The sequence below is a fragment of the Microtus pennsylvanicus genome, chromosome 8 (genome assembly GCF_037038515.1).
Source record: "Microtus pennsylvanicus isolate mMicPen1 chromosome 8, mMicPen1.hap1, whole genome shotgun sequence".
Lineage (NCBI taxonomy): Eukaryota > Metazoa > Chordata > Mammalia > Rodentia > Cricetidae > Microtus > Microtus pennsylvanicus.
Genome location: NC_134586.1, coordinates 28,530,932 through 28,545,545, shown reverse-complemented (window position 1 = coordinate 28,545,545; position 14,614 = coordinate 28,530,932). Strand labels below are relative to the sequence as shown.

Sequence of the window (14,614 nt, the reverse complement as noted above, 5' to 3'; positions counted from 1 at the left end):
AGCATAGGATAAACAAGCAAACAGACACAAGTACATTAGGAAGCGCTGTGAAGCAGGTTGGCAAGCATGCTGGACTTGCAGGGGGTGCGGGGGGGAGGGATGCAGTCCTGCAGGGGAGGGGCATCGAGAGGGGAGGAAGGCTTAAAGTTAACCTTGGTCCAGGTAGCTTAGGTTTCCCATGCAGAGAAATTGAGATGTGTGTTGGGTCTTAAGGTGGCTTTGGGGGCACAGACTGGTGTGCAGGGTTCCCACGTCATTCCAGAAGTCCAGGAATGGCAGGATTCTAGACTCCTGAATGCCTTAGCGCTCTCATAGACTAGAATGAGCACTCCAGGTCTGACCAAGACACCTAGGGTTAAAGCTAACATAGATCACCCAAGTGCCGTGGCAACAGCTCACCAGAGCTAGAAGGTGTGTTTTTCATAATTGATCTTCCCCTTCTATGTACCAGCAAGCTAGTGTGGAGAGGCAAGCTGCAGATTAGTTACTGAGTGGGGCCTGAAGGGACAAGCTTCCAATTTTCTCAGCCACTTACTAGTTTTATTCCAACACAGTGTTGGGACCCCAAACTCCAATAATCCCATTAGAAAATATAATTATATATATATATGTATATACATACATACATACATATTTTTACCCTTGAAATTTTTAGCACTTGCATACAATGAAACATATCTAGGCACCATTTTCTCCCTTCTAAATCCCACCAACATGTTCCCCTCCAAATTTCATGGTCTAATTTTTGGGTAACTCATTAAGTCCAGTTAGTGCGGCCCCTATGTGTCCAGGTGTAGGGCCATCCACTGGAACATGGGAAACATAGCAATGGCTGCACACTAGAGAAAGGATGATTTGCACCCATCAACTACCAACAGTCAATAGGGAGGGGTGGCCCAGGAGAGCGCCTTCCCGGGGTAGGGGTTTTTCTTGCATTAATAAATTCTCAACTCCTCTAGTCACGGGAAAGGACTTAAATTCAAAGAATAAGATAAGGGACTGTGTATATCCTAGATAGATAGAAATGACGTCACACCCTCCATAGGCTCTACATGAAGGGCTACAGTTTTCAAGAAAGCTTGGGATCTTCCTGGGGGAATACGGGCACTCTGCCTCACGATTAGCAGCTGACCCTTAACTTCCGTATCCATGCAGAGGGGCAAAGTAAGCTGGGTACCTACCTGTCCACAGGGACCCTCTGCCATGGACTCAATTTCATGCCTAGCACCTGTCCACCCTCTGCCTTGCTGGGCAGCTTCTACTCTAGCAGGACCCAGCTGGCCTCAGTGAAACTAATAAATACAGGAAGATGCTAATGAACTCTCCAACAAGAAATGGGCTCTTGATTTCCCTCCATCCTGTGCCTGGCGTGCACGTGTGTGTGTGTGTGTGTGTGTGTGTGTGTGTGTGTGTGTGCATCTGTGCACGTGTGTGAGAGAGATCTGGAGGACTTTGTTAACATGATAGCTGGACACCACGGTCACATCTCATGAGTCATGTGACGTGCTCATGCAATGGGTGGACCTGCTGATGTGTACCTTGGGACGGAGAAGGGCAACCAAAGCTTTCCCCTGAGTGCCAGCATGGAAGCAGGTCAGGTCAGCAGCAAACCTAGGTGGTTGAAGTAACTTTCTGCTCTCCCACATAAGGTGCTGGATTTCTGAACATGGGAGTCCTCAGAGTGAGGCCAGGGGCATGTTAGCTAAATTCAGTCTCAAGGACTATTTTTCCTCTATTATTATTGATTAAATTTATTTGACAATTGTATGTAATACATTCTGAATACTCTCACTCCCCAACTTCTCGCTGCTCCCTCCTGCTCCCACCAGCCTTCACTCCCCACAGTTCCTTTCTCATGTCCATGTCTTTTTGTTTTGTGATCCACTGAATCCAACTAGGGCACTCCTCTGAGTGACCATGGGTATGGCACAATCCAATGGATCCTGGTGGGCTCACCATTGGGTGCACATCTGAATACAATACCACCCTCCAGAACCCATCAGCAGCTAATCTTTCATCAGGGAAGGGACAGAGCCCCAAGAGCCCTTCCCTATTCATGACTGGCCCAGTATTTATGAGTGCATCACTGAGCTCATGATTACAGTGGCCATTGTCATACCCTTGATGACTTATCTTTAGTGAAAGATTTAAGGGCCAGCCAGAAGTCCTATGTTCAGAAACTTTAAAAAGTCTTAACGTGTGTGTGTGTGTGTGTGTGTAAAATAACCCCAAACAATTATCAGAATTCACACATATGTTTCTGGAAATGATAGGTTATCAAAGGTTATCCAAGTTGGGCATGGTGGCACATGCCTGTAGTCTCAGTACTTGGGAGGTAGAGGCAGAAGAATCAGGAGTTCAAAGTCAGTCTGGACTAAATGAACTACCATCTAAATTTATTCTGAACCTCTCAAAAATCCCATCTGTTCATTATCCATCTCACCAGAAAGACCTGAAGATCTTCAATGGGAGTAGTTTCTGTTAGTCTGAGGGATGACTAAGAATGACTCTCAACCGCAGTAGATGCTTGTTTATTTGTGATGGAGTCAATGGCTGATACTTAGCTTTACATTTTTCCCCTATAGGGCGTCTGGTGATGGAGGAGTTACTTTCATTTAATAAAGAAACTGTCTTGGCCCATTTGATAGGCCAACCCTTAGGTGGGTGGAGTAAACAGAACAGGATGCTGGTAGAAAGAAGCCGAGTCAGTGAGTCACCATGATTCTCCCACTCCAGACAGACACAGGTTAAGATCTTCCCTGGTAAGCCACCTCGTGGGCTACACAGATTATTAGAAATGGGTTAGATCAATATGTAAGAGCTAGCCAATAAGAGGCTGGAACTAATGGGCCAAGCAGTGTTTAAAAGAATACAGTTTCTGCGTAATTATTTCGGGTGTAAAGCTAGCCAGGTGGCGAAACATAGTCCGCCGCTCCTATCACTACAGTCTGGACAAATTCTCTGGGTTTGGTCTACCCTGATGACCTCATAAGAGCCCACCCATGCACTGTGGGCGTCTGGGACTCAGTAAGAAATTTGACTTCTCTAATCATTTGCCCAGCAAGTGGTTTCCCATCTGTGGCTCCCACTTCATTACTCAATTCTGAAGGCTACTTTTCAGGGATTGGTGTGTGTGTGTGGGGAGGTCTCATCCGAATTTCTGGTGCCAGAGGATCTGCATCTGACTTTGATGGCCTCTGTCTCCTGGGAGCAGCATGAGGTCAGGGTGGTCTCTGGAGCATGCTGGCTTCAGACTGCACAGTTAAGAGAAGCAAGGAAAACAGTGAAGTCTCCTGAGATCTGAGTACATCCTTTATGGATTTCTCTCACTGGAGGAGATGTGGGACGAGCCCTGGCCATAAGGCAGACCCAGGGAAATGCTGACTATATCTTTTTAAAAAAATGTTTTAAGATCAAATGATTATGTTCATGTCCTTGACACATATCTAATATAAATCAATGATATTCAGATTATGCTTGCAAACTGCATGGAGCTCTTTATGGCAACCGCAGTCTCCTGGGCCCTCAAATTTCTCTATTTCAATATCACATTATCCCGAGTCCTGCGGGGCACACAGCAGGCATGTGGTTCTGTTGGTTAATGATGATTGCAAAAGTGACTCTACAGAGTCACATTCCCAACTAGCACTGGTACAAATATTTAATCTTCCTTATCTGGGTAGAAACTCCATGTTTGGTTCTACTGTGTGTTCATCTTTATCTGCTCATCCAAATAAACATGTATCTTACAGTAAGTTTCAGAAGGCTGGGTCCATACTTAAGTTGTCTTAGTAATATGAGAGAGAAATTCCAATATGAGTAAACATTTAACAGATGCATTTATTTTTTATCTTGAAGAGAAGAAATTCCCATTTCTTTCTTTTTAAAAACTGCATTAGTCTGTATAGGGGTGTGTGTAGGTGTCAGAGGTCAGAGGACAACTTTGTGGAGCTGTTTTTTCTCCTTAAACCATTATATGGGTTCCAGAGATGGAACATGGGTTTCCAGGTGTGCACAGCAAATAGTTTCACCTGCTGGGCATGCCTTCCATCAGAATAGAGACTGGACCTGAAAATGGACTATGTGATTGGAGCAGGGCCTCTCCACCAATGACGATGAGCTGGAAGCCTCAGCAATAGTCTTCAGTAGATACCTTGGAAGGGGGTCTTCACTGGAGCCTAGAGGAAGGCTAGAGGCAGCCAACGGGGCAGCGAGATCTCATTGTTGTCCTGGTCTTTACCAGACAGAAAAGGAACTTGGAGACCAAGACTGTTTCCTCACATGGAAGCTACGTATGTCCCTTTCTTGTGTCTTGGGATGGCCCTTGAGTATCTACCGCGTCCTTCTTTGTCAAGGCTGTCTATGAGCAGTTGCTGTGGCAAGGCCTGGTGCCGACAGGGCTATGATGGGGACTTGACTAAAGACTGGGATCCGGCTATGGTCTTGTTTGGGCCACAGATACACTGGACTGATTGAGCCTCTTCCTCCCTCCTGTACGGTATCATGAAGGCCCGAGTCCTTAGATCTCTGGCAGCTAATCCAGGTCATGCTTGATGCCATCCTAAAGCAGACTGGAACTCAAGAGACCGAGGAATGAGAATGAGTGGGCCCAGGTTTCGGTCAGTGTTTCCTGCCAGTGTCTCCTCATCCCGCTGGTCCTCAGCAGCACTACCACGTTTCCTCTGGTTTCTTAGTTCTCTGGTCTCACTTTGCAAATCTTTTCGGCAGGTTCTCTTTTTTAGTCAACCTGTTTCCAAACCTCCGCTTTAGTTCTTGGCTTTACTTCCTCTCTAGTTATTCTTACCTAGTAATGTCACCCAGACAAGTGTGTCTCGGTGCCTTCTCCATGTGGCTGACTTCATAGATTACAGCCCAGTGTCACCCAGACAAGTGTGTCTCAGCGCCTTCTCCATGTGGCTGACCTCCCAGATTACAGCCCAGTGTCACCCAGACAAGAGTGTCTCGGTGCCTTCTCCATGTGGCTGACCTCCCAGATTACAGCCCAGTGTCACCCAGACAAGAGTGTCTCGGCGCCTTCTCCATGTGGCTGACCTCCCAGATTACAGCCCAGTGTCACCCAGACAAGAGTGTCTCGGCGCCTTCTCCATGTGGCTGACCTCCCAGATTACAGCCCAGTGTCACCCAGACAAGAGTGTCTCGGTGCCTTCTCCATGAGGCTGACTTCATAGATTACAGCCCAGTGTCACCCAGACAAGAGTGTCTCAGTGCCTTCTCCATGTGGCTGACTTCATAGATTACAGCCCAGTGTCACCCAGACAAGAGTGTCTCAGTGCCTTCTCCATGTGGCTGACCTCCCAGATTACAGCCCAGTGTCACCCAGACAAGAGTGTCTCAGTGCCTTCTCCATGTGGCTGACTTCATAGATTACAGCCCAGTGTCACCCAGACAAGAGTGTCTCGGTGCCTTCTCCATGTGGCTGACTTCATAGATTACAGCCCAGTGTCACCCAGGCAAGAGTATCTCAGTGCCTTCTCCATGTGGCTGACCTCCCAGATTACAGCCCAGTGTCACCCAGACAAGAGTGTCTCAGTGCCTTCTCCATGAGGCTGACCTCCCAGATTACAGCCCAGTGTCACCCAGACAAGTGTGTCTCAGTGCTTTCTCCATGAGGCTGACTTCATAGATTACAGCCCAGTGTCACCCAGACAAGAGTGTCTCAGTGCCTTCTCCATGTGGCTGACTTCATAGATTACAGCCCAGTGTCACCCAGACAAGAGTGTCTCAGTGCCTTCTCCATGTGGCTGACCTCCCAGATTACAGCCCAGTGTCACCCAGACAAGAGTGTCTCAGTGCCTTCTCCATGAGGCTGACTTCATAGATTACAGCCCAGTGTCACCCAGACAAGAGTGTCTCAGTGCCTTCTCCATGTGGCTGACCTCCCAGATTACAGCCCAGTGTCACCCAGACAAGAGTGTCTCAGTGCCTTCTCCATGAGGCTGACTTCATAGATTACAGCCCAGTGTCACCCAGATAAGAGTGTCTCGGCGCTTTCTCCATGAGGCTGACTTCATAGATTACAGCCCAGTGTCACCCAGACAAGAGTGTCTCGGCGCTTTCTCCATGAGGCTGACCTCCCAGATTACAGCCCAGTGTCACCCGGACAAGTGTGTCTCGGTGCCTTCTCCATGCTTTATCTTGAACTCACTTAGTGTCAGTCACCTACTTAACATTTCCTTTTGCACATTTGACAGGCATTTAAACCCAAAGGTCTGAGTTGCCTTTCTTCATATTCTTGCCCCATTTGGCTCTGTTTTCCTTCTGCCAGTAAAGGACAATCCCATTCTTATACTGACTTGGAATATCATCGACTTTTCTCTCTCATGTCCCATATTTTATCTGTCAGCAAATGATGTCATCTTGAATTCTGAACTTACTGCCAAGACAAGACACCATCATCTCCCAGGGAGTGTCCTCTCAGATAGCCCCTACCCTGGTGGCCTCCGTTTCACTCTACACATGGTGGCCACAGGGATCCTGTTAGATGCATGTCAGATCGCATCATGCTCTTCTCAAAACCTCCAGTGGCTTCTGGCTTACTTCCAGCTCAAATCCAGGTCCTCATGTCAACAAATGGCTCAACCTTCTCCCAGCTTCCCTTGGCATCCTCTCCACCACTTTCTGCCCCACTTCTGCCAAGATCCAACTGCATGAGCTTCTTTTCCTCTCAAATGTAGCAGCCAAGCTCCTGTTAACATCCCCCTTCCCATTCTCTGAAGGATCTCTTTCCAAATATCTGTGTTTCCTTTTTACCTTCAAATCTGAGTGCCATGACCATCTAACACCACAACCTCTTGAGACTTACCATTCTGACAGTTTAATCTATCCCTCACCCATTAGAATAGAACCTCTCCAAAGGCAGAGAGTTTTAACTGCTTTGCTCATGGTTCTATCGCCAGTGCCAACAACAGTGCCTGTAAGAGTAGACATCTAATTTACACCTGGATGGCTGAATGGTAAGAATAACTGGAGTCTGTGTTTATAGAGAATTAACTGTTTACATATAGTTTACATAATTTTCTCTCATCTTGTAAGTGAAAAAAAATCTCACTCTGCACTTTTTTCCCTTAGGAAAGTTGACTGACAGGTCCACTTAGGCTTGTCCAGCTACTGCACAATGATGTGTTACTGAGCTGTCCCCACAAAGCAGTGAACACTGCCTCCAAGTGACTGGCACCAGTGGCCCATGGTCTGTGCTGATAGGGATGCTGGCAGGGCACAGTCTCCAGAACTGTGATGAAGTAGTCACACATCGCTCTACTTTGTTGCCACACCAACTCCAGTGTTGTCTGTGTGACATGACATATGTCATTATGCCGGACAGGAGCTATGTGTCCTATGGGACTAGGCTTCCTGGAGGTCAATGGCAGACGGCCCAGTATTAGCCACCACTGAGGCATAGACGGGTTTCTCGAGCAGCTGGCTATGAGGAATATGAGCTTTGCACAATCTCTTTCATAATAATGATAGTCTTTATATCTACAAGACAAGGATCATTCTCTTCAGGAACAGCTCTGGGATATGGAATCACAGTATGGAAATGTATAAGACTACAGCAGAACCTTTGTCATACACGGGATGTATGATAAGCAAGGGAATAGATGGGTTAATGTTGACGGACAAAGACTGTTATTATACTTTGAACTTTATGGATAGGCTTGCTAGATTCCAACCCCCAAGATGTCTGCTGCATAAGAAGGTACTAAAAAGTATATTTCAACAGGTGCAGAGAACTGATTAGGTATATTTGGTCACTAGATGAAATAAAGGGTTAGGGAGAAGAAGGGCCATGATAGCAATAATGAGACAGAAACTTTCTATTCATAAGATGAAACCACTTGTCTGAGGTTTACGTTCTCAAGGACAAGATTTCCTCTTCTAAGGATGCTTTATGTCTAACACCTGTTCCTGATAACATACTTTTCTTAAATATCGCTGATGTGACTAAAAGAAGCTTTCATACTGTGCCAACCAATGATACATGACCTTCTGATTTGTTCTTTGTTTGATTACTATATAATGAAAACATGAATTCAGTAAAATCGCAGCAGATTCCAACCACTCTCTTGTGTGTTGTGTCTGTCTGTCATTCGCTGAACTTGTGCCTTTCTGTTACCAAGACCCTGCTACTCCCACGGTCTGAGTGGCTCCCCTGAGCCGGTCCGTGGCACTTTGTGAGCTGGGGTAGCAACTCAGTTGGTAAAGGCTTGCTGCCCAAGCATGAGGACCTGAGTTCCATTCCTGGCATCCATGCAAAAACCCAGGCAGAGCCACAAGCACTTGTAACCCTAGGGATGAGGAAGTAGAGATGGGCAGATCCCTATAGGTTTTAGCCAACCTAATCAACCAGCCCCAGGTCCCAGTGAAAGACCCTGTCTAAGAAAACAAGATGAACGGGTCCTTAGGAATAATACCTGAGGTTACCCCTGTCCTTCACATGCATGTGAAGGTATGTGCATATATTTACGCACAGGGATACACATGTCTTTCGTGCATGTGCATGCACACATACATTCACAGTCTCCTGCTCTCTCTCTCTCTCTCTTTCTCTCTCTCTCTCTCTCTCTCACTCACTCACACACACACACACAATTTTATTTCTGAACTGAAAAGAACTGGCAAAAATCCCACAGTGTAATCTTTGAGACATTTCAGAAGCTAATTAAAACACAAGCATTTATCCCCTTATATTTCTTTCAAAGAGCAAACCATGGAGTCCTAAAGAGAAGACTACAGATTCCAAGCCACAGAATTGCCCTTTCTTCATATAAACTATATATAAATAGCAAACTGTCTATAAACATAGAATCCAGTTCATTTCTTCATCCACAAATGAACTAAAGGTCTACTCTTTGCAAGGTCTTCCTTGAATTCAATCATTAAATTACATCTACTCCACATGTATTTGGAATCCTATGATTGCTCCAGCTTTGTTCTGGAGTCCCACATCCCTTTTATCACATGTAACTAGTGTACCCTCCATTTTTTGCTTCTTCGGATTTTTGTTCCCCTGACAACCCCCACCCCCGGAACAGTCCCTCCATCTTTCATATATGTAGAATCTAGAATCTCACTCTGGTTTTCCTAGGACATGGCTGACCTGGGACAAGAAGCATACTCTAGATCTTTCTCCAGCCATAATGAAGCAGTATGGGGGGCAGGTATTTCTCTGGAGTGTTGTGGAAACTCCTTCAGCCAATAGCCAACCCCTTCAGCCAATACCAGTGCATTTTGGGTGTGGTCTCAGGTACTATAAGTGCAGATGAAAAGCTCGCAGACCATCTTTTCTGCTGGATTCGGTTCCTAGTTTCCAGCATACACAGAGGACTGTGGATTGCTACCTTTACCGTGAGTTTATCCCCAAATAAATAAACCTTTGTTATACTCCATTCCAGACTACTGTGGAATTCTTTGATATGCCTACACTGAAGTATAACCTATCAAAGTTGAGCTTCAGGAAACCTTAGCAGTGACCCCCTACTGGACAAGCCTGTTAGTGTAAGCTGCTCCAACAACAAGGTTGCTCCATGCCGGGAACACTCTTTGGAATTCACTCCTATAAAGGGCAAGATGGAGAAGCTCTTAATTTAACAGGAGGCAACATAACCATGTGTCTCTGTGTATGGTAACTGGCTGTGAAGCAAGTTGTGAGTGTTACCCATTTCTACATGACACATCCTAACAAAACATGTATCTTGATTAATCCTGAGCAAGGGCAGAGAGAGAGCCAAGGCGTCAACCCCTCTGTAAGCTCCTCTGTGACTCACAGGCCAACGAACTTTGTACTGTTCCACTTCTGTGCCACAAACTAATCAATTGCCATGGTTCCATCACCAATGTAACAGAGGCTGCCATGCATTTTTCCAGAAAAACCCTCAGTGGCATCGTTGCTCATTGTAATCATCTATCAAAGGCCCCATCCTCCAGCCTGCAAAACTACTTAGTGGAGCATGAAGGCTTCCTTGGGTTATTAAATTACGTCGTTACCAGTCCCTTGTTGTTTCTGTGTTTTAATTTTGTCTTTGTACCTTGAGCAGGGTTATTGGGAAGGGAGCAGTTGATAGGTTTATTACATCAGTCTTTGGAGTGAGACAGTGAGAGTCTGCTTGCACCTCTGGCTGACTTCTTCCTCCACCTTTTTTTCTCGTGCAGAATCTCCTCTTGAGTCCTCTTCTGCTTAGAGGCAGATTCTGTCTTGCTACCCTCACCTGCATGGCTTTGGGCTCGAGATGCCCAATGTTTAAGAAAGTCTGTCTCTAAATCATGCTGCTTGAAAGGACAGAAACACAACTATTCAAATACAAAATGTAAGAGAAATGCTGAGCGCAGGAGAAGACACAGGGTATTAAATCCACAAAGATCAAGGTCACAGGAAGCATGCACTGTTAGGATAACCTTCTTGTACACTGTGGAAAGATGTGTCTCTATTTTATCTTACCTGCCTCAGACACCTTCTGATTGGCTTAACAAAGAGTTGAAGGGCCAATAGCTAGGCAGGAAGATGATAGGTGGGAATTCTGGGCAGAGATATGAACTCTGGGAAAGAATATGAGGCAGGAAATTCGCCAGCCAGGCACAGAGGACGTTGGACATTGGTACTGAGGAGAGGCGATGAGCCACGTGGCAGAACATAGATGAATATAAAATGGTTAATTTAAGTTAAATTAAGTTTTAAGAGCTGGTTGGGAACTAGTCTAAGCCAAGCATTCATAATTAATAAAACATCTCTGTGTCATTATTTGGGAGCTGGTGGTCCAAAGGAAAGATCTATTATAATGTACAGTAGTTAGAGCTAACCCAAAGGTTCTAAGACTCACCAGGCACCACAGGTTTTGGCTGACTCATCCCATGGCTCCTTCGTCAGTGGGTTTGGGAAAGAACCCGAGAGTTTGCATTTCCAGCTGCCACCATTAATGCAGGGATCCCACTTGGAAAAGGGCTGGGCTAATCAGATTTAAGTCTGATTTCCCATGATTTGTTATCTTAAACATTTACAGTCACCTGTTGTTCCCATTTTTATCCTGCTCTAGTTTCTCCAGCAATCTGCCATGAGAAAACCCGGTGGAAGAGATTTGGCTCGGTGTTTATACTCTCAGTGGATCCTGTGGAATTCCTCCATGTTTGCTCCAGCCTTCCCAGGAGCACTTCCTCGGATCCTTGACTATAACTTACCGACCCAATGAGGATGCTCACTCTGTTCCTCTAGAGAAATCTGGGGGGAACCTGGAAGGCCTCTGCCAGTGCAGAGGGAATCCTGACCAGGTACACAACTTCCCAAGAAGCTGGCTAGCGGAAACTGTTCCTGAGGAACAAGGACAGGATGTCTGCCCCACCCACCTTAAGGGACAGAACCCACAGGAGAGGTAAGTTTTACACTCCTTACACAAAGCTTCTAAATGGAATGTGAGATTTCTACATTAATAGCAGTTATTTCCCTTCTGACAATACCTATGAGTAGCAAATGACAGCAATCACTGAAAAGACTATTCCTCCAAGCACATCAGCTATGGGCTAGAAAGAAAGGTTGGTGAGAAACACCTTCTTCTGGCTCACTGCCCTTCCCAACTCCCAGACCCCACTCAAAGAGAAGATAGCTGCTCACTGTTTCGAGGCTTGTCTTCATCCATGCCCTCATCCTCATTCTCAGGGTCAATGTCTTCTGCTTGGGTGATCCAATCCAGGTAGCCTTTCAGATCTTCTTCTAGCTGCTGCTTTTCTCGAAGCTTCTGGAAATCACCCCGAGCTTTGGCTTTCTCCCTCTCTTTGGAAAACTCTCTGGTGTGAGAGGGAGGGGAGTGGGGACACAGGGCAGCACAGAGGGCCACCCGGGAGGAAAGATGGAGAGAAGAAGAGACAAGGAGGTATTAATTCTCAGTGTGGCAAACCCTGTGCAAATCACCCCCTTTCTACAGACAGCTATCTCCAGCACCCACTTCTGTCTTCACTCCCACAAGAGGGGGAGCACTGAGAGCATGCTCTTGACACAGGCCAGGAAAATCTAAGGGGATGAGGGATGCTCATTCACTTTCTAGATCACGATTGTTTTACCCTTGAGTAACAGCTATTCTCCAAAGCCTGGAGACCCCTTCCAAACGGTCACACTAACGCTCTCTATAACTAGAAAACACGTGTCACCCAGGATTAGGTCATACCTTTATAAAAATGACAACGCATCTTCAAATGACACAGATTATTAGGACCCAGTGATGACAGAGCCCACTTACTTGTACTGGGTCACAGAGCAATAATGTGTTTTTTTTCCCCAACTCTGGCTTCAGCGATGTCTCCTTGATAGTATGATAACAGCTAAATTTGGAATATTTACACCATAAAACCTGGCCAGTGTATGTAATTGATCAGGGTGTTTCCCCACAGAAGGGTGGTAAAGATTTACCAGTACCCCATTGTCTAGGGGACCAGAGGGTCTGACTTCTTCAATCTCTATTTTCATGGCTATAGTTCACCAGTTCACTCTACTGTTCTTAGCATGCCTGGAGGGAGTTCAACCCACATGGCTACCCATAAGGATTCCAAACACAAGAAAATACCCTGTGGCCTGCCATCTAGGTTAAAGCAATCTATCCAGGATAGAAAAAATATGTAAAACAAAGATGGTTTCAAAGTTAATGTTGCAGTTTAAAGCAATAATCATGAGATGTTGTAATTTGCCTGGGACTTGCTGGAAGAACGAACCGTAGAGAACATTCTCTCCTCAGTTGTCTCTGACATAGGCCTTCTTTTCTCTAACTCGGAATTCACGTGGAGCAGAGGCAACGGCAAACAAGCCAGCTCCAAGGCAGGTATGAGCCCCTTCTTTCCGTGGGTGGCAGGAGAGTTTGGTTTGCTTGGGTTTTGTCCTATTGCAAATGGTGGCAGGGTGGGCAAAGGGGTGTGCATGTGACTTCTCTGGTGTCTTGACTCAGCCCTGGGCCATGGTTCCCACCTCTCTTCTCTGGAAGAGCCTGATTCAGGACAACCGGCAGGAGACCCAGCCTACAGAGCTCGGTGCCACAGAGGAAAGGCGCCTTGGAAGTAACCATGTCACCAACAACTTCAAGGGACAAAAGGCTCAGTGAAGCCCGGTGTCATACAGGGGAGGCTCTGTCACCTCATGCCACCTGCCTAGTGTTCACATTCCATTCCTGGTATTTCAGAGCTTGGGCTTTAGCACTCTCACCATTGCGGTGAAACAGAGTTGAGACCCTGGAGGAGCCTTGGGAAGGTTTTCATTAGGAGAATCGGGGGCTCTCGAGCTAACGAATCTTCTTAACTACCTCCTTCACAAGGCTCTGCTTCGGATTGAATTTTCTTCTCAAATCTGATTGACTCCAATTATAATCGGATTGAATTTGCTATCTCTTGGGCTTCCTGCCAACCAGTGGGCACTTTTACTTCCTTCCCAGAAAGTTGTATGCTAGGGAAGAGGCACTGGATTGACAGATCACAGTGACGGTAGGATCTGGCTTGGCTTGGCTCACCTCTCTTTTGCTTTTGGAGTGGTCATGGAAAGATGTCAGCCCCTTCTTGCCTTACAGATGTTGAAACCTCCTTTACCTTAACCTTGCTCTCTAGAGACAACAGTTTCAGAGTGCCTACCCCCTCCGCATGGAAAGACACAATAAACTAAAAACCTGGCACCTAGAGGATCATCTCCTGAAACATTTCTGCTGTGCCCATGTGCTTTTCTTTGCCCATTTGTCCTAAAGTGGGTTTGAGTAAAATCACTAAGGGAGTCCTTTAGTTCTGGATGATTTCAGAGCGTTCCACCTCTGGTTTTAAGTTGCCCATCATCCCTCTTAAAGCCTTGGAAGAACAGGCGCCACATTCAGCTGGAGTTAGGAAGTGGTCTTGGTCCTATTTCACAGCATCTGCCCTCGGAGTGGAAGCTCATAGTCTCCACCACTGGAGCCACGGGAAACCTAAAAAAATAGCCATAGGGACCAAAGGGGACCAGGGTGGCTGCATGTTTCCACAAGACTTGCCTGCTTTGCTCCTGTAAAAGAAGGACACACGGATGGAAGGAGAGAGATGTGGCCTGAGCAGCAAGGCATCATGGGGCTTTAAGAGTACCATGGGCAGGCACTATCAAAATCCGGGCAGTCAGACTGTGGCTGCATGGAACTCCAGGCTGCACGTGATGGTGATGCACTGGTGATAGCCCCTGTCTCTTTCCTCTCCTGGATGCTGGCCATATGCCTGCTCTGGAGCCTGAGCTGATGAAGACATGAAACCTCAGCCTGACAGGCTGTGCCCAGCTTAGGGGCCAGAGCCAGCAAGACCATCAGTTACTACTGTGGGATTTGTGACAAGGCAGGAATGCATCTGTCACTAGCAATGGCCACGATAAAACATGGGAGGAGAGGTGGTCAGTGCTCGGTCCGGTAAAACACACAACAGTGTGTGGTTGGGGCTAATGACATGGGCCACGAGGCCCTTTGAAAATCAATACTGAATAGATAACAGCAACTTGACTATTTCTGGGTTTGCTAAGATTTGTTCACAACTCCCTAATCAATGTTCATGGCATGTTCAGTCATGTGTAGGCAGATGTGCATGTAATAGCAAAAAAAAAAAGTCACATGTTTCCTGTTGAGGT

General features: G+C 46.3%; 1 protein-coding gene across 11 annotated transcripts in view; it reads right to left on the bottom strand.

Annotated features, from left to right (window-relative positions):
* Positions 1-14,614, bottom strand: part of Cacna1c (calcium voltage-gated channel subunit alpha1 C) — a 660,622-nt gene that overhangs the window by 139,099 nt on the left and 506,909 nt on the right. For all 11 annotated transcript variants that reach the window (XM_075982990.1, XM_075982987.1, XM_075982992.1 and 8 more), the window contains exon 9: positions 11,621-11,793. In XM_075982990.1, coding sequence (XP_075839105.1) covers positions 11,621-11,793 — 173 coding nt within the window. The remainder of the gene's footprint in view (positions 1-11,620; positions 11,794-14,614) is intronic.